This window comes from Gasterosteus aculeatus, chromosome 13, assembly GCF_964276395.1.
Source record: "Gasterosteus aculeatus chromosome 13, fGasAcu3.hap1.1, whole genome shotgun sequence".
Classification (NCBI taxonomy): domain Eukaryota; kingdom Metazoa; phylum Chordata; class Actinopteri; order Perciformes; family Gasterosteidae; genus Gasterosteus; species Gasterosteus aculeatus.
In genome coordinates this window covers 18,602,520-18,628,978 of record NC_135701.1, presented here as the reverse complement: position 1 = coordinate 18,628,978, position 26,459 = coordinate 18,602,520, and the positions used below count along the sequence as shown (strand labels likewise).

The 26,459-nt window shown below is 43.1% G+C and overlaps 2 protein-coding genes across 2 annotated transcripts; one reads left to right on the top strand and one right to left on the bottom strand.

The window, feature by feature from the left end:
* The first annotated feature begins 105 nt into the window (after window positions 1–105).
* On the top strand, window positions 106–3,142 carry ogfod2 (2-oxoglutarate and iron-dependent oxygenase domain containing 2). Its single transcript, XM_040194728.2, has 7 exons — window positions 106–342; window positions 434–490; window positions 700–810; window positions 901–1,000; window positions 1,398–1,522; window positions 1,788–2,045; window positions 2,560–3,142. Exons 1-7 carry the CDS (start codon window positions 208–210, stop codon window positions 2,824–2,826), a joined length of 1,053 nt encoding a protein of 350 aa, XP_040050662.1. The 5' UTR covers window positions 106–207; the 3' UTR covers window positions 2,827–3,142.
* A 467-nt stretch (window positions 3,143–3,609) lies between these two features.
* Window positions 3,610–25,424, bottom strand: slc4a5a (solute carrier family 4 member 5a). Its single transcript, XM_040194697.2, has 26 exons — window positions 25,284–25,424; window positions 23,374–23,441; window positions 22,460–22,666; window positions 20,959–21,088; window positions 19,636–19,796; window positions 18,824–18,976; window positions 18,273–18,413; window positions 17,585–17,640; window positions 16,127–16,284; window positions 15,922–16,009; window positions 14,259–14,413; window positions 13,947–14,075; window positions 13,555–13,729; window positions 12,643–12,776; window positions 11,778–12,049; window positions 11,089–11,123; window positions 10,183–10,374; window positions 9,691–9,804; window positions 9,186–9,347; window positions 8,877–9,055; window positions 8,605–8,677; window positions 8,240–8,308; window positions 7,533–7,706; window positions 6,893–7,063; window positions 6,752–6,810; window positions 3,610–4,522 (listed from the first exon to the last, which is right to left on the bottom strand). Exons 2-26 carry the CDS (start codon window positions 23,438–23,440, stop codon window positions 4,357–4,359), a joined length of 3,420 nt encoding a protein of 1,139 aa, XP_040050631.1. The 5' UTR covers window position 23,441; window positions 25,284–25,424; the 3' UTR covers window positions 3,610–4,356.
* Between the last annotated feature and the right edge of the window lie 1,035 nt (window positions 25,425–26,459).

Here is a 26,459-nt window from a genome sequence, read left to right as displayed (position 1 = left end):
ATCCTATTTTTGTTGAGCTGTAAAAATAGTCAGACAAAATAGAATTGCTCGTCAATTTTTGATTTGTGGACATGAAACTTTAATTATTGAACTTTGAACCGGAAGTGATATACGTCTTTTCCCATTTACCACACTCGCTTGTTAGTAAACTGCCTCGATGGTACTAATACTTCGATTATACGCCTGTGTGTCAGTTAACAAGTAGTTATGACGAACACGGAAGACGGAAGTCGCCGGTTTTACACCTGCAACTGTTTCACCACTGACAATATCTACCTGGACGACTACAAACTGCACGTCCGCTTTGTGTCCGAGCAGCAATTCAGACTGGACCACCAACCGGTGAGTGCATCCCATAATATCAGCAGGGACACTTAGGGTTTGTAACGTCTTGTGACATGTGCGTATTCTCTGTTTAATTGTTGCCACGCAGCTTCTTCGACAGCGTGGCTGCGTGACGGATCAACAGTTTGAGGAGGTTCTCCACCAGGTGATATTCGGCATTTTTTAAATTTTTTTTATTATTTGATCACTTTGTAAGTTATCTTTCTGACTGAAATGCTCATAATCATCTAGTTGGAGGCTGCGTGATAGTTTTCTTCCCGTCTCGTTTCAAATAGATGTCAGGATGTATTGAAGATTAAAAAACGAAATATTATTTTTGATCACCTGCCTTAACTGTACGACTGCTCCATTTAGATTTCACAGGAAGTGGACAGGCGGAGGCGTCTCAGTGTGACTTCTGCGGAGAGGGCCCTTGCTATTAAAGACATGTACCAGCCTCTCCGTCCTCATGTCTACCATCTGCAGGTACTTTCTGCATCACGCCGCTACCATGGCCTCAATAACAATGTGTTAACAACAGCTCGCTGAGACACACTCACACTCCTCTCCCTTCAGGAGTCCTTCCTCGCACCAAAGTTTAAGCAAATTGTTGATTATTGTCGAAGCTGCGACGTGAGTGAAGAAGGTCTCGGAGATATGTTGAAGGGAGAGGCCGGTAAGCTGGAAAGTGCTTTCATTTCCTCTAGGTGGCGAATGTTAAATGTAAAGTAGCAGCTCACGTTAAATGCTAAATATTGATCCTTAGTATTCTTTACTCTTTGGGTGCCGTCAAAGAGTAGCTGTGCTACTCTGAGTGGTTACAGATGGCAAGAAAAAACATCAAACAAAGTAGTTAAATGTTTCAGAAGTATTCAGACATTTCAAAGTATGTAATAATTGTCTCACTTCACATAAGTTTCAACATGCAAAACCCTTGATGCGCGCATGCATATCTTTCCTTTAAACCTAAAATGATGTGCTTTTATAAAATTATACCTCATACCAGCGTGAACTGTAACCGTTTTACCCGAAGCTAAGGAAATTTTGCAGTGACTCGAATATTTCTGTTGAAGCTGCAAGGGTTTATCGCTTCCCGGTGTTTGACAAAAGCTTCTGTGAGGACCTGGTGGAGGAGCTGGAGCACTTTGAGCATTCCTCCGCCCCGAAAGGAAGACCCAACACCATGAACCATTATGGGGTAACGTATGTGTCCCTACAGGGTCAAACCCCTTAAAGCACCATTTCACCTTGCTCAATCATTCACATTTCATCCTTCGTTTGCTGTGACCTTTGGATCTTTGGCCTGTTGTTGTCCTTCATCCATGAAATATGTAGAACTCTGTGAATGTTGAATCCATGAAAGAGGTCTAACTTAAATATGTATAGTCCTAAAAGGAGATCAGGGAATAAAACATGAGTGATACGCTCCATTACTTATGATATTCATCGATTTTCTCTTCCAGATCCTCCTCAATGAACTGGGTTTTGACGAGGGCTTCATCACACCCCTGCGTGAGCTCTACCTGCAGCCGCTCACCTCCCTTCTGTTCCCGGACTGCGGAGGACGCTGTCTGGACAGCCACAAAGCCTTTGTCGTTAAATATGACATGACCGAAGACCTGGACCTGAGCTACCATTACGACAATGCAGAGGTCACCCTGAATGTTTCCCTGGGCAAGGACTTCACAGAGGGAAACCTTTATTTTGGTGACATGAGACAGGTAAACATATGGGTGTAATACGACACTAATAATAACTAATACAATTACTACTGCTACTTTTATTATTAACATACACTAGCATACATACAACCACCCCTTCTACATGTAGCAGTGTGAAATATACTCTTTTGGAGATAACCATGCCTTGCATAGTCTAGGTTATTTGTACTAAAGCTCTAAAATGCAAAGGCGAAAAACATCTGATTGAATAGTTTTCTCTACATTTTCTATGACTTTATAGCAGGTGAAAACCGGTTTTGCGGGACAAACTTTCTTTTCTTTCTCTTGGGAAACCAGTGTAACTCTAAACATTAGTAACATAATGATATGGTGTGTTGGCCGTTAGATTAGAAATCACCTGGGACAAAACCAGTTCAATACTTCTGGTTTGTTTCCGCCTCGTGTGGATAAAATGAGTATTGCAACAACAAACTTTTTTTTTTCTTTCTCTTTTGCTATTTTTAAACCAAACATCTAAAATGTGTCTAAAGTCAGTGGTTGTATCCTCCTGCAGGTGCCTTTAAGTGAGATGGAGTGTTCAGAGGTTCAACACAAGGTGACCGAGGGTCTCCTCCACCGGGGCCAACACATGCACGGGGCCCTGCCCATCTCCTCCGGCCAGCGCTGGAACCTCATCATCTGGATGAGAGCTTCACAGGAACGCAACAAACTGTGCCCCATGTGCAACGGGAGGCCGGCGCTGGTGGAAGGGGAGGGCTTCGCCGACGGGTTTACCAAACACTCGGACGCTCCGTTGAACTCTTTTTGTGTGTTGACGTGACGCTGCTATTGACTTTTGCTAGTAACACTACAGGATTTGAAATAAGCCACTTTGAAATTCTTAATTTAAAAAATGTCTAATCATTTTTGAAAAATGATTTGTTTGTCAATGTTGTGGAGTAAATGAAAATGGCACATTTTGATGGTGTTCCAAATTGGAATAATATTGATATTTATTATTTGTACTATTGATAATGGTTCTCTGTAAGTATTACTCCAATATTAATCAAAAGTCCATTCCGGTCAAGCCCCTTTGTTCATAAACAGTTTGATTGTACTACACAATTGTGTAAGAATACATAATGGGAGATACACGATTCTGAATTGATCTCTTTCTTTACTAAACACTTTCTTTTACATGAACACATGAGGTCGGGGATTGTTGAAGCATTCAGAATTCTTCAAATGAGTAAGTCCCTGTTTCGTTCGTATCCATACCACAGTGCTCCACTGCTCCGTTTCTCAGAAAACTTCGGAGAAGCTTCTAGAATTCCGGTTTGCACTCAGGGATTTGTAAAAAAAAAAAAAAAAAAAAAAAAAAGACACAATCCGCCTCCATGTGACGATCCTTAAGGAAAGCACAACCGAGGCCTTAAACCTCGGTATAAGATGAAGATGATTAAGAAGTGGTGGGTGGATTGGTCACATGATCCGGTCAACGCCCGTTCCACTTAATTAGGTGATGACTTCGACCAACTGCGTTTCATTTTGGTGTGAAAGCGAACTCGCTTTTGCGATGACGTGTATTTAAGTCACTGTGTTCAACACAAGACAAACCACATGCTTTAGAGTAACTATTTTAATTACATAAATGATGTCCGTCAATTTCCTCTTATTGACATAAGCATGAAGTGTTGTGGTTCAAGTTAATTATGTTCTCATACAGAGTCTTTGAGAATAAAAACAAAAGTACACACCCATTTGCTATTGCGTTCCTAATAAATCGATCCATTTCAACAACATCAGGAGTTTTTGGTTGTTTCTTTTTGTTCCAGGGTTAATGTGTAGAACTGGGGGGGAGACAGGGAAAGGACAGTTGGTTGTCTGGGGTCAGAGGCAAACAACAGCACAATCAAATAAATACCAAAACACTAATATGCTACTGTTACTAAGATGGAGCCTGTTTTCACATCTCCTGCCTCAAAGTAAAACCCTGTACACACACACACTGATCTGAAATGATAGTACAATATCATCATACAGCTAATTTGTATCCTTATTAGCACATTTACTACATAATCCTATATAGCGCAAATAAATATAGATGTACTCTGTTATTACGGCCATTTACATTATACAAATAAACAAATAAATATATTCAATATATTATTCAAAGCAAAATCTGTCAAAGCTGCACCAGTTTAAAAGCCAACGAAGCTGCAGTGATCAGTCCAACTTCAGTCGGTCCGTTCGGGGGTCAGCTTGCTCGCAGCCGGCGTCGCCGCGGGTCAGCACTGGCCGCGCTGTGTAGTCGGCCCACACTTTTGTGTTGTGCGTTGTTCTGTCAACAAAGACGTGTAGAGTCTGAGCTTCATAACGTGGTCTCGCTGCTAATGTCCCGAGGGCGGTGGTGGTCGCTGTCTGAGTCGTAGTCCGACTCCATCTCGATTTTGACCTGGGGCACGGGGCAGGACATTCCTCGGCCCATGGGCACGGACGGAGACGACGGGCAGGAGATCTTCAGGTGGAGGGTGATGCTGAGGAAGGGCAAGCGCCGGTTACCACCACGAAACCCACAGACAAGATCAACGAGACGCTGAGGGAGGGGAAGGTGGGTGGTGGGGGGGGGGGGGGGGGGGGTGGAGGCCTCCTTTGCAAAGGAGCAAAGATCGAAGCTTTCTTTTTATGTTCTGATTCCAAAAGTAAACGCAGGGCCCTCATATTAACATGTAACTACGGATTAAAGAAACATGTAACCTAAAGTATCTTGACTAAGTAACTACACTATTAAATGAGGAAATCGTGCTTAAAAAAAATCTAAGAACTTCAATAATTCACAAGACAAAACACTTTGAAGTGTCCCTTTATGCATATTTGTATTCAACCTAACACTGCCACACTGTTTAGGTCGGTACATGTTGTGACGTTTTTTTTCAACAAATTACGGATTGCAGAACCTCATTCGAAGGCGTCGTCTTTAACGGTTTAAAACAGATGGATTTGTAAGGTTAGGTGGTAGAAATGCATTCAAAGCAGTTTTTAAAAGCATAAAAGATAATCACATAGTTATATTTTTTTTCATCCTTATCCACAGATGACAACATTTTGCAAAACAAGTTCATATAATCAATAATAAATTACGTTTTCAATTCCAAACCATGCCTCTTCAAAGCAATGCAGACATGAAGCACAGTTTTGAAAATCTTCCAAAATGGGGGGGAAAAAAACGGTCTATGGGACAAAAAAAGTCACCAGTTCAGAGCGTAAACATTCTACGTCAGGCTACATTTCACATGTGAACGTGAGCTTCATGGACTGATTTGCTCAAGTGATTCATCACATGGAGGAAAAAGAAACAACCAAAACAAACGATGCTTGTTGCATGTTGATTATTATGCATTTGTGTACAAACTAGCCTGACATAAATCCTTTAGATATACAACAGGCTCAATATACCACACACTATTCATTCATCTATTTAAAATCCATGTATGTGAATCCGAACAGAGAACCCTGACCAATGGCTGTGAGGCACAGAGCAAAGTCTACTGCGTGCATTCCAGATGTTCAAAGTCACTACAAACTAAAAACAGACATCAATGAAGAACGGCAGTATGCTGAGGTGTACAGTGTACAATGATCTGCATTGCCTTAAAGTGCATGTAGAGGACAACTTGGGGAAACTGGACTATGAATTGCAGAGAGATTATTTGCACCCAACATATGTATGTGCAAATAATCTCTCTGCAATTGTACATGCACAAACCTGACCATTTTCTTAATTCATATTTATTCTTAACACGTGACAATGGATGAATGCATCGAAAAGTAACAACGGCATTGTGTTGTTTGATGACCTGCAACAAAGCACTTCATTGATTTGGAAGTAAACAGCACCAACATACAACGCTTTACAATATCACGTCAAAAGAAGAGCTTTTATGGACTTTCAAGCTCAATAGTCTGCCTCTGTGTTTGCTGTGATCAATATTTTAGGCTTTTAAGCCAGTTCAGTTAAAGTGTGCCGATTTGGGGTCATTTTTGACAGTTCACTACAAAACCAAAAAACATATTACATCTTCCCCGCAGTGGTATCGAGCCCAGCAGAAAGCCAGAGTTTCAGCTGCTAACTTTTAGTATGCTTCACATGGATTTTCTGCTGTCACCTCTTTGCAATGGAGGAGAATGGAATTTAAAATCGGTGCTCACAATTTCCTCTGCAAATCTATTCAAACGTTACTTTGCTGCTTCTGATGCACATCTGCATTGCTACTGAGAGACACAATGCTCATCCACAAGCACTCATGTCCAAACCCAGCCAAATGATGTCTATATGTGTGTATATGTGTCGGCGATGTGCTTAATCAACGGTGCTCTGGTTGCTCTTTTACTGCTCACTAAAAAAAAAATCAATGTTTTGTTTCTGGCATCCACCTCTGATTATCATCAGCGGCCTCCTGTTCTCTCTACGTGGTGTTTCGTTTGTTTTGCGAGTGATCGAGTCCAGACGTCAGATATCATACGTCCACTTAACATTCTATTGCACACGGGTCTGTAACGTTGCTCTTCTTTTTGGAATGTGTGTGAACTGAGCCTTTAATCCGCGCGCATGTACAAACTTTCCCCATGCGCAGTGTGTGCGAGTGTGTGCGTGTCAAAGAGGACTGTGTGTGTCGGCAGCCTGGCAATAGGCTCCCCACTGAGACTGTGCGACATCAGGATAGACAAGATCTTTGTAGGGGATGTGCAGTTTGAGGACACAGTACCTGCGATCCACGTCTGAGTCTGGGCTGGGTGAGTGGTTGGAGTAGGCGTGACACTTGTCCTGCACACAAACACAGACGCACAGCAGAGAGTGTCATGACCCGTCATTACTGCGGGGGGCAGCAGAAGCTCGAGTTCCTCACCTCCTCCTCACTGTCGTCTAGCTTGGGCTTTTTCTTCTCCTTTCCCTTCTTCTTATCGTCATCCTTCTTCTTCTTCTTGTCTTTCCCTGGAAGGAGGTCGTCTATCCAGGCCAGGTCGTGCTGGGAGAAGACCATGTCCAGCATCTTTCGGACAACCATCAGACCCAGTATCTGAAGGGTTGAACACGGGAGATACACTGAGAGACAAGCCTCGTTTTAATATTCATAGTCGGATGATGATTTAGCTTGATGGCATTTGCAAATAAAATTAACATGAATTACTACTAGATGGGGCACTCAGATCACTTCCTCTTTTAATAGTTGGACTCTTTAAAAGTGACATGATGCCTCTCTTATGTTGATATTCACTAACATCCAAAAAATGAGATTCCTTTAAAACTGTTAAATCTCTACTTCCGTCGACTGGATATGTGTTTGTATCTGACCATCACAAGGTGATGGAACATCTACAAAGCATCCAAGCTGGATTTCAATGCGTTCCCAAATCATATCAAATGATCTGTTTGTGATGCTGCTTTAAAAAAAACTTCTGTTAAAAGAAGAACAGCAGCCCCTCGTTTCTCCACCCACGAAAAAACTAAAGCATTGGATTGATTAAACGCTGTGTTTTATCTCGCACCATAACCGGGAAGATGATGGCCAAGAAGGTGGATTTGAGGGTCCAGAGCACAGCCAGACAGGCGATCTGGACCAGTGTGAAGAGATGGACCTTCCTCAGAGGAACATGACGCAGGTAAGGGAAGTCGGGCTGGTGCTTGGAGGGCATCATGTACAACTTAATCCTGTCCCAGAACTGCAGAGGAACAGCAGACAAACAGAGGGAGGTGAAAAATGTCTGAGTAGCACAGGTCAATTACATGCAGAGCTCGATGAATGATTCATCACAAAGGGGCTGTATGCGTCGCAGCTCAGCTTCACAGAGGAAACTCGCAGAGGAACATTTGCTGCAGCCAAAACTCATCAAAATGCATCTGTAATATTGTTACTGTTGAAATCGGTTATTATAACAAGACACATGGCCCTCAGAAGCATTCAGTGCAGCAGCCCGCGGGTAAAGTTCATGTATTCACCCCAGAGTTTGATGTATCTCATCTATTCCACATTTGCACATTTACTAAATTTGGAAGTTTATAACTAACCCCCCCTCGTTGTGATTCTGCTAAGTGTGAGGACCCTTCGGATCCCGCCTGCCTGGCTGCTTGTTTGTTTGCTCGGCAGCTTTAATAAGCCGCTTCCCGCCTGCAGTCAGAAATGCTATAAGTAAGATGTCCAGCCGCAATAACTCAATTTATTCCGATAACGTGAACCGCATGGCACACAGTGTACCTGGATTCCACTGAGCGAAGCTACGCCCATGTAGAGGAAGACACCGTACAGCACGGGCATGGGGATGTACTACAGGAAGGAGGAAGGCCAGAAAACATGTTATTAGTCACAATTCTGACAGTTTTCTGCTGTAAATACAGACCGAAAATATAAATGAGTAAACATTTATTTTTATAATTTACCTTGAGTTAAAAAGAAATGTTTCATTCATATTTAACCCAACCTCTTCCCTTGTTTATTTGCTATTGAAAGTTTTGGGGTTTTATCATCTAGCTGATCTTAAAAAACGTTTTCATGAAGGCATTTGTTCAAAAGTAAGTGTTTACATGGTTAAAGATGTGATTCATCCACTATATACTTCATACCTTAAGTACTGGAGCGAGGAAGATGGAGACTCCAGTGAGGGCAAATACCAAAATGCCTGTCATTCTTTGTTCTCTGCATATTGGACATTGAGGAAATATACACAAGCGACTGTCAAGTTAATTTCACAAGGCTTCTATCTTTCAAATATTCAATTACAAAGGACTTAACAAAGCGTGTGACTCATACTGCGATATTGCCCGCGGAAGCCATCGAGGGATTAAGTCACAATTTCCTTTTTTAATTCTGCGTTTCTTGCTCGTTGAGGACCAACCTGACCCCGAGGAACTGAGGCTGCTCTCCCGGAGCGCTCGACTCGCTCTCCATCTTCAGCGAGTCGATGTGAGCGATGGAGATGACGGTGGCGGCGACGTACCAGGGGAGGCCCAGGAAGGAGCAGACGGCCATCAGGACGCCCACCCAGAACAGGTCGAGGTGGTACCCACAGCCTTTCTGCCAGGGAAATGCAATGGTTGGTGTTGAATGTTTCTGTGGCGTTTTCTTTCTCCGAAAAATACATTTTATTGATCAATCGAATCCTAAATAATGCAATAAATATGTATCATCCACGAATATGCGCTACCTTGAGTTTGTTCTCCTTGCGGTTGACAATGACGGCGCTGATCTGCTGGTCCATGAAGATGAGGATGGTGACGAGGAGCGCAGGGACGGAGCTGGCCACGTAAACCCACCACGGGTTCTTGCCGAACGGCATCACCAGCCAGCCGCGACCCGGTCGGGTTGGCTGGTGGGAGACGACGGGCCACAATTTCAACCGTTTACACAGAGGGACGTCCACATTTTAGACAGAAATCAGAATCGTGTTGAGTGGAATCACCACAATATACATTTTCTCATCTAATTGTCCGGAAGAAGTTATATAAGTGTATTTTCCAAATTTTGAAAATATTCCTTTATAGCATGTATGATCACTTGAAAAGCACTTGTTTATCAACTAAAATACAATTTAAATACATGTCAATGATTTGCTTTAGTTTGTGTTGTCAAAAAACTATTAAGAGCAGCTAATTTATACAATTTATTAACACATTTTACATGATTTGGAAAGGTTTTTTGAAAATGGGTACCTTAAATTCTGTGGGGACGATTAGCTTGGGAGTTTTGAGCCCCAACAACATATCAAGCCCCACAAACGTCATGATGGACATGAAGATAGAAAAGTCACTGATGAGTTTCCGGAGCTGTCAACAGAGAGCGAGAAAAAACAATGAGGAAAAAAAGACATGTCATCAGAGACACAGATTGGCAGGAAGCCTATATATATATATATATACATATATATATGCTTCCTGCCAATCTGCAGGAATCTGAATCTGAGAATCTGAGAATATATATATATATATATATATATATATATATATATATATATATATATATATATATATATTCTCTGTGCAAGAGCCACTCACACAAAAACCTGCTGCTGAAGTCAAATAAGACAAATAAATAATTAAGATAAACTTGCTAAATGAGTATACTTTAGTTCATCTTGCCAGCTGACAGTGAAATCTGACTCACATTGCAACACTAGACGATATACATTTTGTTCAATTCGTCACCTTGGTGGGAAAGTAGCGACTGGACTTGAACTTCTTGAGGCTCACAGTCATGGAATAGGTGCCAAAGAAGAGAATAAAGGATATGAGGGCCAAATCAGGGACAAACTTGCAGGTGTTTCCCACCAGAGAGCCTCCGTACTTAAGACACTCCTTCTTGCTCAGCTGGCTCCAGTCCAAACCTGTCACATTCGACTGGGATGGTGGTTGGCGTTGGTGGGGAGACAGGAGAGGATGAAGAAGAGTGAAGCGTTTTGACACGGAAAATTTGCAAAGAGACAGAGCGAACATTGTCATCGCAGACGCGAGGTTGTCGTCCAGAGTGAGACGATACGACGGGTTGGATGAAAGAAACAGACAAAGGGAAGAAACAGGAGAATAAAGCGACTTCTTTATCCAGACAGACTTGATAATACTTAGTTTGGCTGTAAACAAAACAGGTGGCTCTTTTCTAGCATTGCCATTTTATGGGCTTAAATACAACACCAGTCATTCATTCTGGGAAAAGCTGATATTTCCGACCCTTTAAACCTCCAGCTCGAGACACAATGCGACAAATTAGCATCTCTGCCTCCAAAAGCTGTTATCTAATCTATTTCTCATAAAACGGAATCGCGTTGTGAATTGAGTTTCGAGGCTTTGGCGGATTCGGTTTATTTTTTGACGAATCCCAAATAAGGTCCCTGTAAGGACGAGGTCGGAGTGATGGACGGATCACAAGACTTATGTCTTCAACCCAGAAGATGGTTGTTTGTGCCCTGTGTAAAGTACTTTTGTTGCCTTTTTTATTTCCTATATAATAAGCTATTTACGTCAAATGACTCTTCCCTTTGAAATGTGGTTCATTTTTGTAGGAGACAAGGTTTGTATGTAGAGGCAACAAGATGAAAAGGAGAAACAAGTACTTACCCCAGAGACACTAGAGCTGTTATCTGGTATTGGAACTAAACCATTGAAGATCATTGCAGCCACTGTTTATGAATGGGAGAGGGACAAGCAGAGGCAGGGAGGTAATGAGACAGTGAATGGAGAGGGGGCGAGGACGGGGGGAGGTAAACAACAGGAAGAAAAGAAAAAGGCAAAACAGAATGAGAATCCAGCGGCTGCAGAGAGAACACTCCGAGGCTCATGCAGACAAACAAAGAGGTACTCACTTCCAAGAGATGGTAGCCAAATTGTTTGTGCATGGCAAAAAGAGACAAGAGACAAGTCAGTTACAGAAATGAATGTTTGCAAAAATGACTGAAAATCAATGTCATTTTTTAAACAGATGAGGCGACATCTGTGAATGAATCAATAGAAATAATTCAAGTTGAGTTTGACAAAATGTATCTTTTTACAAACACAAAAATGATATATTTGAACAGAAGATATGTACTGAATAATACATTTTAAAGTACGGCGACCGAATATTATTTGAAAAAGCACGGCTTTACCGATGACAACATATTTCTCAGATCACTACTATTTCTTGATCAATCAGCATTCTTGCTAACTCGGTAATTTGACAAAAAGAGCCACTTAGCAGCCACACTGCCACCCAGTGGACAAGCCCCCCCCCCCAACCTGCGACCTCCTGAGCCAAGGGGTGAACTCACTCAGGTCCGGAGCCAAGCATTCACACTTGTACGTAGTGACGTAGTCAGGCTTAAAGTCGGTGTTGATGGGGTAATATTTGAAGGAGCCCACCATCTTCTTGATGGCGTCAGAGATGAAGATAAAGGAGATGAGGCTGGAGAAGCCCTCCTCGGTGAAGCGCGTCATGTATTTAATGATGAAACTGGCATCTGTAGCAACCAGGATGAAACACTGCAGGCAGGAGTGCATGCCGATCCACAGACGGAGCTCCATGTAATCTATGCCGTTGCTCCTTTCGGGGACGAGAAGTCAGAGAAGCATCGTGAATGAATCGATGAAGGACGTTTGTGTATGTAAGTGACAGGAATATATCGGTACGGATATCTATGACCGCGGAAGAGGAAGATGATTTAACAAACGTAGAGCCTACAGCTCACAGCACTAAGTCATTGGGCACCATACAGTCACATAGGGAGCAGCATATGTGCATGGAGGAATTTTATTACACAATAGTTTGACATGACTCAGTCCCTGCTCATATACATATGTGTATTTATCATCTTTAAACAGTTTCTTCCTTTTAGTCGCAACTTTTTAGACTAAATAGCGAAGCGGTTACAGCAGTTTTGTTCACTTTACAATACCGACCGCCAGGGAATGTGTTTTAAATATTAACCTTAGGGGAATAAAAACAGGAAAAACTTACCTTTTCTAGACTATAATAACTGGTATCATTTAAAAAAAAAGATGGGGTCATACATTGTGGAGCGGATTCAGTATTGTTTTTTGTTCATAAAAGCGTGTTAACAGTACTAGTAAGTACAGTACTCAGTGTTCCCACTTTGTGCGTCTGCTGAAAGATCATTTGGCTCTCAAAAAGCTCACTTGCTGAATTCAAACAGGAGCTTTTCAAAGATGAGGATGGGTCCAGTGGAACTGAGGATGATGAGGGGCTGACCGCTGAAGAGGCAGAAGACAGAGCCAGCAAGAGCTGTTCCCAGGAAACTCTCCATCACACCCTGTTGGAAAAATAAAAATAAAATGTTTTTGTGTGTGCGTTGGGGGTCGAGAGGCGGAAGTGTCGGCAGTGTGTTAGTGCATCGGGCATGTTCTGATGGGGAGAGGAGTGAACGTATGTCAAAGCAGTTATCTGAAATTATTCCTCTGGGCTTCTGCGAGTGTGATGCTTGCATTGGGGATAAGGTATTGATGCAGGAATAGGAAAAGGGAGACCTGATCTCATCTGATGCAAAACAACAATGAGCTAAATATGCTCAGACGTCACGGTTCAGTGGAGCCCGGGGCTTATTCATGAAGGCAGAGACTCTCTGTCAGGGGAAAGAGGCTCATTTCAAGAGTAAATAGCATCACCATTTTAGGAATGAGAAATTTAAATTGAATTAATGGTGAAGTCTTGTAGTATTTCTTAATTGTTCAAATATGCAAACACATTCAGATGGCTGAAATAATTTTCTGAAATATGCTTATCTCCTTTCTTGGTGACAGTTAGATGGGAAGTGCAACGGTCCTCTTACAGCAATGCAAATGAATAAAAAGCCCGTGGAGCAGACGGAAGTCTGTCCAAGGGTTAGAGAGACAGCCGGCCGGCGTCCACGAAGCTCACAAGTGACCCGACAGTAGAAAAAAACATGCTTTAAAAGGTCAAAGCCAATTTACAGCCGGATGCATGCTGCTTAGGAGCAGTGACTTCCTGGAGTCTTTACTGGATGCCTGACAAACTCAACATAGACCACGAGACTACAGGAAGTGTCTGCTCTCATCCAAGAAAACAAGTACCTGGTAGTTGTCGGTAGCATCTCCCAGCAGCCCCCCGAAGGTTATGGCGTTGGTGATGCAGCCCAAGTAGATGAAGAGCACCGCGGAGATGGACTGTAGGTGGAAACCCTCATAGATATCGCTGGGCACCCACGGCAACTTCCGCTTTATGTCCAGGTACAGACCACCACAGAAGCTAATGTAAACGGAAGAAAACGCGATGGATCGCAGCGTTAGATGCAGATGAGTGTGTTGTTTTAGGCACAGCACTATAGAACCGGCAGCAGTGACCCAAGATTATTCTTTCTGTCATCAAATAAAGTGTTAAAATCATTTAATTTCCATTCGCCAGAGTCAGGGAAAGCTCAATCCAAAACCTCTCCACGGCCCATCGTGTCGCCTGGACTACCTACCGTCCAGTGAATGCCAGCTCTTCTCCAAGCTCATGTTGCGGCGGCATCTCCTCGTCTTCTGACTGGCCTCCTCCTCCTCCGGCTGCACCGTTCCCCTGCCCCAACTCGTTTAAGGAAAACACAGATTTCCTACACAAAAATACATGAGAAAATATTATTGAAGGGGTTCTCCATGAAGTTATCAGTGTTGTATTGGAGTTTTTTTTTTTAAATCTTGAGCTGCAGGCTACTTGCTGATTAAATGCAGCTCATTGTGCTTCAGGCCAAGCTGCTTAATGTGAATCGCAGATGTGGATTAAAAAACTTTCAAACCTTTTGTCAGCCGTTGGGACTTTCTTGGGCGGCTCAATGCGAATTTTGGGATCCCATTCTCCAGGCGGCAGCACAATCACTTCATCCAAAAACTCGTCTATGCCCGCGATGAGGTCCTCGCGGTCTCTGGCCTTGTAAGCTACATCGCTGAAGAGCTGGCAGATGGAGAGATAAAGCGAGAGGATTTCTCCATTTCAATTAGCTTATGCCGAGGCGATAACAATCTATGTCGTCCCTCCATGTAGTACTCTGATAACAGGATTTGACTCTTTACTATCTTTGATGGCCTCTGAAGCTGTACTGACATTTTGACCTCATTCGGCTACATTAGAAAGAACTCCTTTAGTAAGTGACAAATCGCGCCCTAGAAACATTGTGCACAGGAGCATAATCAAGGGATTTTTATTGGTAATATATTGGGATTTTGTCGAGTTCCAATCTTTCTAAATAGTCACTGCGTGCTGCAAAGACATCCAAAATGAACGGAACATCAGAGTGAAACTTTTCAAATTAAAAGCAGCAGGTATCTGCAGCAAGGGAGAGCTATGTGGTACCTTCAATGACTCCCACAGAGCTTCTTAAGTCTATTCTTCAGAACAGTTAATGAATGTTCTTGGAGTTTTGACTGCTGGGCTTCTAAATGGACCTAAATCCAGTTTATAACTGCACATAGGATTTAGTTAATGTCTTTCTTAAATGATAAAGTGGCCACCTATTGGGACCATATTGTCTGATAAATGTTTTACAATTATAGCCAGTGTTAAAATGTCTGGTTTTCGGCCTCTTTAGCCAGAGCTACTTTGTGGGCACATTCAGATGAGGAAAGGCATTAAATGGTAAATGGACTGTACTTTTATAGCGCTTTTCTAGTCTTCCGACCACTCAAAGGGCTTTAACACTACATGACATCATTCACCCATTCACACCCATTCACACACTGATGACAGGAGAACCATACACAGTGACACCTGCCCATCAGTCAACAACAATCACACACTGTAGTCGCAGCTACAGGAACAATGTTGGGTTAAGTGTCTTGCCCAAGGACACAACGACATGCGGGTTAGCCGGGCCTGGGATCGAACCGACAACCCTCTGATTGGAGGACGACCGTGCTGCCCACTCACCCACAGTATACATGAACATGAATGTAGCATTAGTGTATATTCATGTATACTAACATTCATGTTCAGACAACAAACAAAAGCGTCTCAGTCGGGCTACAAAGCAAATGTCGACATGCTAAATTGACCCCACTGACAATGTCGACATGCTGGACCGCAGGTCCACGGCAAGTCAGTTAGAACTCCCAATGGATGCCAGTAAGTACGTAAGTTTGCGCAAATCTTTGGCAGGCTAAAATAACAGCCTATTATTTCTTTACTACTTGCATTTGCTATTTAAAAACACAGTCCCAACGACGAGCCACGGGTGACTCATTATCCCAGCAGACGCCGTGCTCCTAACTGATGCTCAGCAATCAGCATCGCTCACAGAATCCATCCAAGCACTGCGCACAAACATGTCAGCTTCGACTCCGCTACTGTAAATTACACGTTCTCTTCCCACTGGTTGAGCGAGAAAGCGTCAGAGCGTACCGTCTGATAAAGAAAGCATGTCACGGAAAAAATAAAGGCGTATTTAAATAAACAATGGCACTTACGTCATCCACCATTAGGGTTGCAATGGCTCGGCCAATCTCATTATATGACTTGGCTTTCCCGTGCGGTCCCAGGAGAATAAACAAGAATCTGTGTGGTAATGAGAATACAATGGTAATGTGAGGCTTGTTCTGGGAGGCCAGGTGTCTCTGAAAGAGGCCTTTGTTGTGTGGAGGCGAAGAAGCAAAAGGCCGCTAATGATTTCACCTGGTGGGAACGGGGACCTCGGTGAGACCGCCCAGCGTTGTAGCCTGGGCCAGGCGGACAAAGGCTACGAAAGGTTTGCTGAGGAAATCCACTTCCCCCACCAAGACGTTGGAAGCCTCGGCATCCCTGGGTATTTTCTTCATGAATTTATTTCTTAGCTTAAGAAAAGGAGAGAGGGAAAGTACATGTTAAAAGGTATTTTTTTTATCCACATTGGATTTATGGTGCTTCAGTCATTTTTTTCTTTTCACTTACTATCTATTACTTTTTGTGAAACAATTAGATTACAGCATTTGTGCAGATATACAGCGAATTAATTCATTTTCATTTTCTACACATAGGCATATGTTCCCTGTTTACAGCTGCTGAAATGTCAGCATCTCAGTCACTGTACTTATATTTAATTATTTTATAATATTCAATGAAAAAAACCCGTCAGCCAGTAAATCAATAGTAAAAGTAATGATTAGTCGCAGCCACTAATGTGGGGCTACAGGGACTGGATCTCCCCGCATTGATCATTAAAGTGTCATCCTAATAATTTGTTCTAACAGTGAGTCTGGGAGGGTGACGTTAAATCGGCAGAAATATGCAAGATAACAACCACGTATTATTTATTTCATGAGCGTTGAACAGCAGTAATCAGGGCGGCAAAACCAGAATGAAAGAGAGATGGCCAGCGAGCCCGACCTGACTGATTAGATGTCAGGATATTGGATGGCAACACAATAACACTCAGTAATGAAGAGCCTCGCCAATAAAACACACCGCAGATCCGCGGCTACATGTGAAGGCCGAGCACGCGGACCGGACAACGAGATCCATGTTTTTCCAGGTCCTCGTTCGATACAGACACGCTCACATGCAGTAACAAACTAGCACTTGTCCATCGTCCCATGTGACCTACTCTAGGCCTGTAAATACAATTTGAGCATCCAGCCAACCACTCATAACTGGGTTACAGGGAACTGGACAACCGGCGCTCGTCGCCATAGTTGCACCAACAAATAACACATTTGCATCCATTCGTTTTTTTGGACATTAGCCGTCATTGTGAATGACACTCAATCCTGACCTGCCCGCTCCAAAGCTCGGCAGCCTAATCCAAGTAATAACAGCACTAAGATGCGTCACTAAGTCCGGTTGTTGCATCAGCTCCACAAATGAGGGCGTTATGCGCTTGCATGCTTCCTCCGTCACCAGCTGTCACTTTCACCGGCAACAGCAATTTAAGATTGATGACCCTAAGGACTGAGCTGGTTCTCGCCACTGTGGTGAGACGTCAATTTGCCTCTCTCAGGTGATGGAAAGCCCCAAAGTGTAAAAATAAGAATTCAACGATAAAGGCCAAACCCTGCAGATATAAACACACAGGATTTTGAGGTTGTTGAGCAAAACCTCTTTTTATTACCTCACTCTCTAATGTGTTAGTATGATACGTAAGGCATTTGTCTTCACCTGGTCTGAGCTGGGAGAATCTGCAATATCATTCATACTCCTACTCTGTGCATGACCTGGAATAAAAAAACAACAACAACAGTTATAACATCATAATTACAACATTACGTTATTCTTTCTGGCAGTACAATGAGCTACAGTGCTGCGGCTATTTTAAATTACTAACTTATTTTAAGGTGCTAGCAAAATGAATAAAAAGCTTTTCAAGCCAAACTGTTTTATTACACTAAATTGTTGAGATTTCAATCTATTGTAGCTTGAAATAGGTTATTTCCCCTAAAGGTAGTGAACACTATTTACATTTTAAAGACATTAATAACTCAAATGGTGGCCCGTTAACAAATGGCTCGTGTCTGGAATGAGTGTCTGAAGGGCTTGAGTCAAGCATTCTCCTCATGAATAGCAGATCAGCATGGCTGACACTGGACTCTGAGTAAATGCTTTATATGTGCAACTTCCTACCTCTTCTTTAGACAAACCCTCGCCGGCGAGACGAATGCGGTTTGTTCCACATGACAATTAGACATCAAAAAAATAAATTATAAAGTAAAAGTGTAGAAAGTCCACAGTCTCTTGGTGTCAATTAGTATGACAGTTCTGTGAGGATCAAATGCCGTCTCAGAGGCTTTCTCCTGAATTCAAAATAAATCACAGTAATGGACAGCCGTGCATGCAGACGGACACTCACGCAGGCGGCCGTAGTTGGCAGACTGCTGTTTGATTCGGAGGTCCTCTGTGGATCGATTAAAGTTCGCTATTGGCCCCGGTCCAGTCCCTGTCCCTGTCCCTGTCCCTGTCCCCTGCCCACCTCGGGGCCCCACGTTACGATCTGGCAAGGGAGACAGAAACAGACACAACCAGCAGCAGAGGAGTTGAGGGGTTTGATGATTTTTCTAGCAGTAGGTGTCCTGCCCAGATGAGATGAGGAAATGCTGCAGCGGTAATTAACTCATCAAACATTAATACATCCCTCGGGGAGGATATGAGCCTTGTTGAATGCAGGATTACCTTCATTCATTTACCAAGTGAGTGCAATATATGCATAATGCATTTCTCAGAAGCTGCAAAATTACACATGGCACCAGGGTGCGGTAGACATTAATAAAGGAATTGCTATTAATCATGGAAACAAAGTGTTTTTTTTGCGTGATGGCACTTCGTAATACATCATCGTATGTAGTGTTGTCAATCATCTTTAGATTAAAGCGACATAATCATTTCCGATAGCTGGGCACTCACTGCTGGAGGAGGTGGACTTGCCAATGTCGGCTAGCGAGCGGTGGATTGGCTTCTTGGTCTGGTGTCGATGTTTCCTCAGCAGGACAAAACTGATTTTGTCTCTTAGTTCCGGAGATATCATGCCTTCCTCTATCTGTCTCTCAATGATGTCATCTGGAAATGGACACGTTTCAATTTCACATGAGGAATTTGGGATCCAGTGTTCTCAATTTCATTAATTCACATGTGGAAGCCAGATAACAGCTCAATCAAAATGTGAATGTAAAATGTAGACCACAGAGCCAAAGGTGTCACTTAATGTAACGTTAATGGGAAATTAAGACACAGTATAAGCAACTGCATAGATGTACGAGCATTGAGTTGCACCCACATGCCGTAATCTGGTAAACCCTGTAACTGCTCGTATACTTTTCTTTTCTATTGATTACCGAATGGATTGACAAAGCCATACTAATGCATCTGCAGCCTCCCCGTTGACATATGGTGAGCAGTATGCGGGAAGTGGAAAACGCATGCGTCGACAGCTGTGTCACGCAAATGTCAACAGGAAAAGTTGAGGGATTGTTATGATATGGGTGTGCATACATCTATAATTAGACATAGTAGTTGTAGAGATACACTCTATTGATTTTTGGCATGAGGCCCGAGCGAGAGGTCCAGGGTTCAATATGCAGCCTCCACCTCGCTGTTCTGCACTCTGGGGTGAGCTGAATTCATGGTACACTAAAACCATTCACTCCATAAAACAGCTGACTCCCCGTGCGGTTCGTTTCGGATGGCTAACAATATCTAAGCTGACATTAGCTAGTTACCAATTATCTGCGGTAGTGAGTAGCCTTCCAGGTCCAGCAGCACCGTTCCCGTCTGCAGACACGTCCTGAGCTCAAAAAGACTATGCAGGGACAGCGTGGACACGTGTGGTTTACTCCACCTCTCGCCGCCTTCTTCCACCTTCTCTTCGAACTTTACCCACCTGAAGGCAGCAACACCCCACAGAGAGAGAGAGATGACACAGGTGAGGAATATGCAACCGTGGAGATTTCTTTGAGCTCAGCATCTCAGCTTCACTGCTGTTGCCAATTACTGGGTAGAGGTCTGTGGTTTGAGCCTGCAGCTCCCGGGCGTGACACTTACAAATAGGAGGCAGGAGGTTTGTTTGTGGGGAAAAAAAGCAGAAACGTCGGCTCAATCAAGGAGAAACCGCACAGAATCCCTCTTATCACCTTTCCGAAATGATCTCACCCCTGATCTTATAACACTCCACAGTCTGACAATCCCAACTGGTTGCATATTGGCTGATTTTGTTTCGGGATTAATTTTGCATTAATGTAATCCATGCTGTAAAAAGTCGACAGTGCTCACGTCGTGATTTAGCAAACTTGCTATTTTCTGAGTTGACTTTAATTTCTGTTTTTCAAAATTATAAATATGACAGCTCCTACTCAAACATCATATGAAAAAAATACATTTATATATCTTAAGCTTTTGTGATATTTCCCGTGTCAAAGCAGGAAAAAGGCTGATAAAGCCAATGAGAGTAATGAATTCTGCCTTAAATTGCTTCTCTATATCAAGCGACTGAGTCAGCACAATACAGGTCTTAAGACTCTGTACTGATCAACTACATCTCATTTTAATTAAAAACTCAACCAGTGGATACATCAATGGATTTTTTTGCCTATTCTTCTCAATTTCTCTGAACCCATGTTGAAGATATGTTGCTTCTCTCCCATCTAGTATGTACATATAATACTTTTTCCCCTTTATCTCTTATAGTGATATTTCATGTTTTTATTATTTAACCTGATATCTTACTATCTGAGTCCTCTGATCGCCTCCTATTCGCTGTGTAGACTATTACTACCTGTTCTGTGTGTAATTCCTCAACAAAGTCCCACACAGGCTGAAACACGTTAGCTCATTTAATGATTTTGCGACTATATTTAAGACTTTGAACGTATGAACACAGTTTGCTGCACACTAACATGTATTTTGGAAGCATTCCCTCATTTTTCAAGTGGACTTCAGAATATTTAAGCAAAGGCAAAGCACCAATATACAAGAGCAATTGTGTGTGCACCAGAAGCACGACTGGGTCTTAATTAGATTGTGCATGTGTGGGTACATTCATGCACCTGGCCGACTCCTTCCACTCCAGCTCGCCTCCTTCTCGCTGTAGAGTGTCCATCTCAGTGAAGAGTGTCGGCGTGGGCATGTCATCATCTTCGTTCAGGATGTAACGTAGCCGCTCTGCCGCTGGCGACACTGTGAAATCAAATTGTATTTGCTTTACATTTTATACAATCATTGATTGAGTTTTAACAGGCGTTCAGGGTCGGCTAATTATTAAATGAAACCTAACACATGTTATTAAAAAAGATTAGCCCTGATTACCGTGTTCTTTTGATTTATGATGGTCTCAAATCTGAATCAATAGACACAGAGATCAAAACTATAAATACTTTCACTTAGACCCTGTTTGCAACCAGCTGTTGTACGCATGTCATTCCATCTACAGCAGTAATGACAGCAGTATTGAAGCCTACCTGATTATAGGAATTCAATTGTGAGCCTACAGTACATGAAATCCATTTCATTACCGTATGGAGGTTGAATGGGACCCAGTGTTCATCGATGGGGCTTCAGGGTAATAAGCTGTCAGCTGACACTGAGTTGTATGGTAACAGCTGTACACGGGGGATTCAATTATATTGGACTAACTATGAATTATGTGTTGTTTTATTTTAATGACAAGCAAAATAAATGAGATAAATACCATTCATGACCACGTACACCTTTCATATAAAACATACGTATGATGCAGAGTTCATTTTTATTCCAACGCTCTACAAGTTGTTTACTTCCCCCCCATTGTGTAACATTTTCGCCCGTTGTTGTCTTTTGCATCTTTTCTGTGCTTGAAGACTTTCCTCCCGGTAATGGCACTACATGCATTATTCATATTCGTGCACTAACACGTTCCGAAGTACCACATTTGCGTTAAGCTGCACACGCCGCCGCATACACCGGATCGGTTTAGCAAGGTTGACAATCTTCCCGAGACAAAGTCTTTGAAAGACAAAGCAGCAGCGTTCTGCCACGCTACTCAGTACTCCAACGGGAAACACAAGCTACGCAGGCTGTGACTCAGACTGCTTCTTTTCTCTGTTAAAGCTGCTAGAAGGAACAAAATCCAATACAATGAATGATGTAGAAGGGTGTAACAGAATTGTAATCGGTGACAAATTGTGGACCATGTTTGTGCCACTTCTTTTTGAAAGCGTTTAAATGTTTGAGGTAAAAGCCTCCTGGGCAGCTGTGTGCAGAATACACCAGACTTCACTTGGATCAAGTTCTACAAGCGTGCCGCCTACATAAAGTTGTTGGACTTATGGTTATAAGCAGGCTTTGATGTGCTGACTTTTGTTTCCTGGTACCGTTCAAGACCTCAAAATAATTCCATCCTACAATTCCTACAATAAGTGGCGTCGTTTGTTAAACCTCTCCTGCCAAACTCTAAACGTCACAGGTTTCATGATGAAATCCTGAAGCGGGAAGAGAGATACAAGGGGTAACTGCTCAGGCCCCCTGTCACAACCATTGCGTGTTCTTTCCCCCATCATCTCATGTCATCACCTGTGTGGTTGATGTCTTGTAGACTCGGCTCATTTGATTCCAGCAGTCCTTCCTCGACGTCGCCGTAGCGGTTGTGCTCTTCTGGCCTGCGGTGGGTGAAGTGTCTGCCCCGGTCCATTTCAGCCGCCTCGCGACTCGAGCGCCTTCGCCTGCGTTTGCGTCGGTATCCCCGAGGCACCGGGACGCCTATGTAGATGGACTGATGGTCTGGGAGGCAAATGTGGACAGTTCCTGGATGGTTACGTGGATGCGGGGGGAATGGTTTGCAGTCTATGAATTAAAGGCTAATATGGGTTTCTGTAGAACAAAGATATCCTGCTTTAAGGAATGAGTTTTACCCATAGAAGAGCCTTAGATGAACGCTTTCTGAAAGACACACCCAAATCGTTGGCTGAGAGGAAGTAACTCTGTCGGATTGTTTAACTTCTTTCATTAATTCCTCAAAGTCCACAACTTTATCAAACTCAGTATTACGTTTCAAGAAGCATTTGAATCGTAAAATCCTATTTTGCAACAAAAACCTGGATCATACGAGTTTGATCATCTACAGGTAATCAGGGAATCACTTTAAAACTATTTACACAACAAACCACAGGTGGAACCACCAATATGTAGAACCTGCTGCTCAGGCTGAAGGCAGAAAACACAAAACAAAGCAGAGCTCCCAAAGCCCCTGAAACACAGACTTAAAAATACACAATCTCATTTCAATCCTCACTCCTCATTTTCAGTCCATTAACGCCATCCACCCACACAAGCTCTCAGAGCAAATAAGACGGTGCGATGAATCAACTCATGATAACGCCCAGAGACAAAGTGTGACGGCTTGATTTCCTCTTTCTATTACTGTCACAAAGGGTCCATCACCACCGCGGATCTAAAACATGAGCCACACACTGTGCACGCGCTCTTACCCTCCTCGTCCTCATAGCGCAGGTGAGAGACGCCCGTCCCACGGTCTCCATGGTCTCCATGGTCCATCCTAACACAGAGGAAACAGAGTGTTTCTGAAAATGTGAACAGGCGTAAGGTGTGTGTAGCAGTAGGCTGTGTGGTGTGGTGTTTATCTACGACTATCTCCTCAACTGTTCTCGGCGACTACAGACATCAGGCATTAATCAGATCCAACCACCACCAGCTGTTAAGATGGAGATCCGTGGCCTAACGTGTATCAATGGAAAGTTCCGTGGCACAAAAAGCACCACTGGTTTACTCCATAATGCACAACGGCAATGCATGTTCACATTAGTTTGTTTACCTATACACTTGTGTGTGTCTTCCCTCCTGTCATTATGTCAGCGTTGTCTTCTCTGTACATGCATGTGTGTTTCATTGACTTATGTGTGCATCATGGCTTTATTTCTGGCATAGAACAGCTCTTGTTCACTGACCTGCATGTAGGGCCACAGTGCAGATCAATGGGGAAATAATTAAAAGGGAGGCCAAATCGATGGAAAACAAATGTGGGGGTAACTTATCGCACGTGGCAACGATTCACACGTTTAGCGCCACCAGCACTGTTTAAGGCCACCCTGTTCCCGCTGGTGACAGGTTAGAGAGAACAGCATCAAATACGCAAAAGCTATGTGGAACTTGAGTTTTCCTTTTTTTCTTTCGGAAGTAAAATGTGAGAAGTAGCATTTTGTGGTGATTCTCGGTGCGTAACTAGACTAGAAAGGTCCCAGAGTATGACATAACATTTGCTTTAGAAAATCTGGGCCACTTACAGTCACTGCGACAAAATTAATATTGGATTCAAGGATGGATCCCAATTAGTTCAAATGGTTCCAAAATGGCTCATTGCTAGAAATAACACCGCCTAAAAGTAATTTGTTACTGAGGGTTCGTCGGTTTTGAAATCGCAAATTGTGATAGTAAACGATTAGTGTTAAGATTCGCAATAACCCCCCCCCCAGAGGGATGGGACGTGCAGAGTGGCTGATGGAGGACGGGTCCAGCCCAGCGCAGCCCCGTGAATGCTTCTGTGAATGTTCCTACCTCGCTTCCTGCCTGTGTAATTAGTGCTGTCACATCAGTGTCCTTCACACCCAGTGGGCAGCTGGAGCTGCAGGCAGCCCCCCTCTCCCCCCCCCTCACCCCCCGACCCGATCGATGGGCTCGCACTTCCTCCGACCCCCCCCCCCATCGCTTGATCGAGACATGCGCAGTAACGCGCGCTCACACACACAATCAATAATTTTGCAAATCTTAAATGTAATGTGTGTGTGTGTGTGTGTGGAGATAAAGTGAGAGAGATTGCTGTAATTGGGATGAGTGGTGCTCATTAATGCTTCAGTAGGTTTAACTAAATTACTGGGTGCCTCATTAACTTCTAAACGCATTTTTAAAAGCCTTGTTTAATTGACTTTTTCCAAATTAGACAGTATTGTTATCAGAAAAATGTCCAGAAAACTACATGCAGAATGACCACATGCCACAGTATGTTTTCTAGCAGTGGAACAAACACCTTCAAACGTTTAACTGCCACGTACCAAACTCCTGCTGCTAAAAATAATTGATTGACACGTCCGACCTGACAAAGTTAGGTGCTAGTTTCCGATCAGTATTGGCTACTATACACGTTTCGGCGGATAATCGTCAGCCCACAATTCTCCAACAATGTTTTTCCGTCACAGATTGGTTTGCGCTCATTTTGATTTGGGTCTTAGGAAGGTAGAAGACCTAAAATTCTCTCTGACTCAACAAAAAAAAAGCACCTTTCAGACAGATTAAGACGGAAGAAGCAATCAATGGTGCAGAGAGAGGAAAATGGAACACAACAAACCAGATGAGACAATAAGACAAAAGGACGAGGCAACAATACCTGGATTAGTCGTCAGCTGGAATGAGTGAAAGCAGAAAAGGCCTTTGCAGCTCGCAGGGTCGCATCGATGGAAACATGCCACTGGAGCTCCAACTAACTATCCGATGGTTCAAACTCCCCAAAGAGGGAAGCTCCTTTCTATTTGTGTCAGAGTGTGTGTCTCTCTCTCTCTCGTGGCCCGTTCAATAATGGTCACACTAGGACTCTGCACAGAGCTGCAGGCACAACGTTCTTCCCGAATATTTCATAGTCCAACCACCGACAGAAAGACTCTCAACACGCTGTACCAGCAGATAATCAAATAGCTTTGTGGAAAAGGGCAACGAAGAATAGGTTCTTTCAGTCCACAGTGTGTACTAGTTTGCACCTGAACATCTGCAGCATGGCGAGAACTGTACAGCACGTGATTAATAAGTCAGATTTATTGCCCATTACATTACATTACACTTGGGAAATTACGCAAATAATAAACCAACAGGGTATGTCTTTTTATATTTTATTAAGTAATTCATAGGATTGAATAAATAAAGAACAAAGGTTGGCGCTTACAGGCCTGCTGCGGATTGGCTTTGGGAAAACTCAAAGAACTGTGTGAGACGTGAAAAAATCATTTCCATTTCCTTTTCCGCAAAAAAAATAATGACCGTGTTCTTTGCGGCAATTTAAGCCCCTCGTCTTCTTGCAACGGGCATTGACGACCTGTAGGAGCTGCCGTGGCTTAGGCGATTGAATCACCCACGTTTTTTTAAACGCTCCCTTGAGAAATGGTCGGCGCTCGGAGGATTGACGTCTACAAACCAATGGGAATCCAACGCGTGCAATCCACTGTGACTCGGTCCCCAGAGGGGCCACCAGCCTGCCGTTGCAGATGCCTCGGTGTAACAAATCAATGCTCAATGATCGTGCGGCAGCAGGGGATCCTTTGGCCAAGTGATTTGATAATCGCATGTGTTTCCGATCCCAAGTGTATATGATACAGTATGACTCCGTGAGCCTCTTTGCCCAATAGGGACGTCATAAGGATGTTGAAATGATGAAACTAACTTTTGCTGTGAACAAATTATTTTTTACCAGCAGATACTCACGGTGTGAATTGTTGCAACGATGTAAAATCGATTCATTGCTGGAAAACATTTGCAATGCCATCCAGGGCCTGATTATTACTCAATTGGCTCG

Bases quoted from the DNA above. Each gene is read 5' to 3' on its own strand.
- ogfod2 (XM_040194728.2), top strand. From the start codon at position 208: ATGACGAACACGGAAGACGGAAGTCGCCGGTTTTACACCTGCAACTGT. The intron at 343-433 runs GTGAGTGCATCC...GTTGCCACGCAG, and splicing joins TCAGACTGGACCACCAACCG to CTTCTTCGACAGCGTGGCTG. The intron at 811-900 runs GTACTTTCTGCA...CTCTCCCTTCAG, and splicing joins CTCATGTCTACCATCTGCAG to GAGTCCTTCCTCGCACCAAA.
- slc4a5a (XM_040194697.2), bottom strand. From the start codon at position 23,440: ATGGACCATGGAGACCATGGAGACCGTGGGACGGGCGTCTCTCACCTG. The intron at 16,010-16,126 runs GTGAAATCATTA...ATTACCACACAG, and splicing joins GAGGTCCCCGTTCCCACCAG to ATTCTTGTTTATTCTCCTGG. The intron at 9,348-9,690 runs GTACCCATTTTC...GTCTCCCACCAG, and splicing joins TCGTCCCCACAGAATTTAAG to CCAACCCGACCGGGTCGCGG.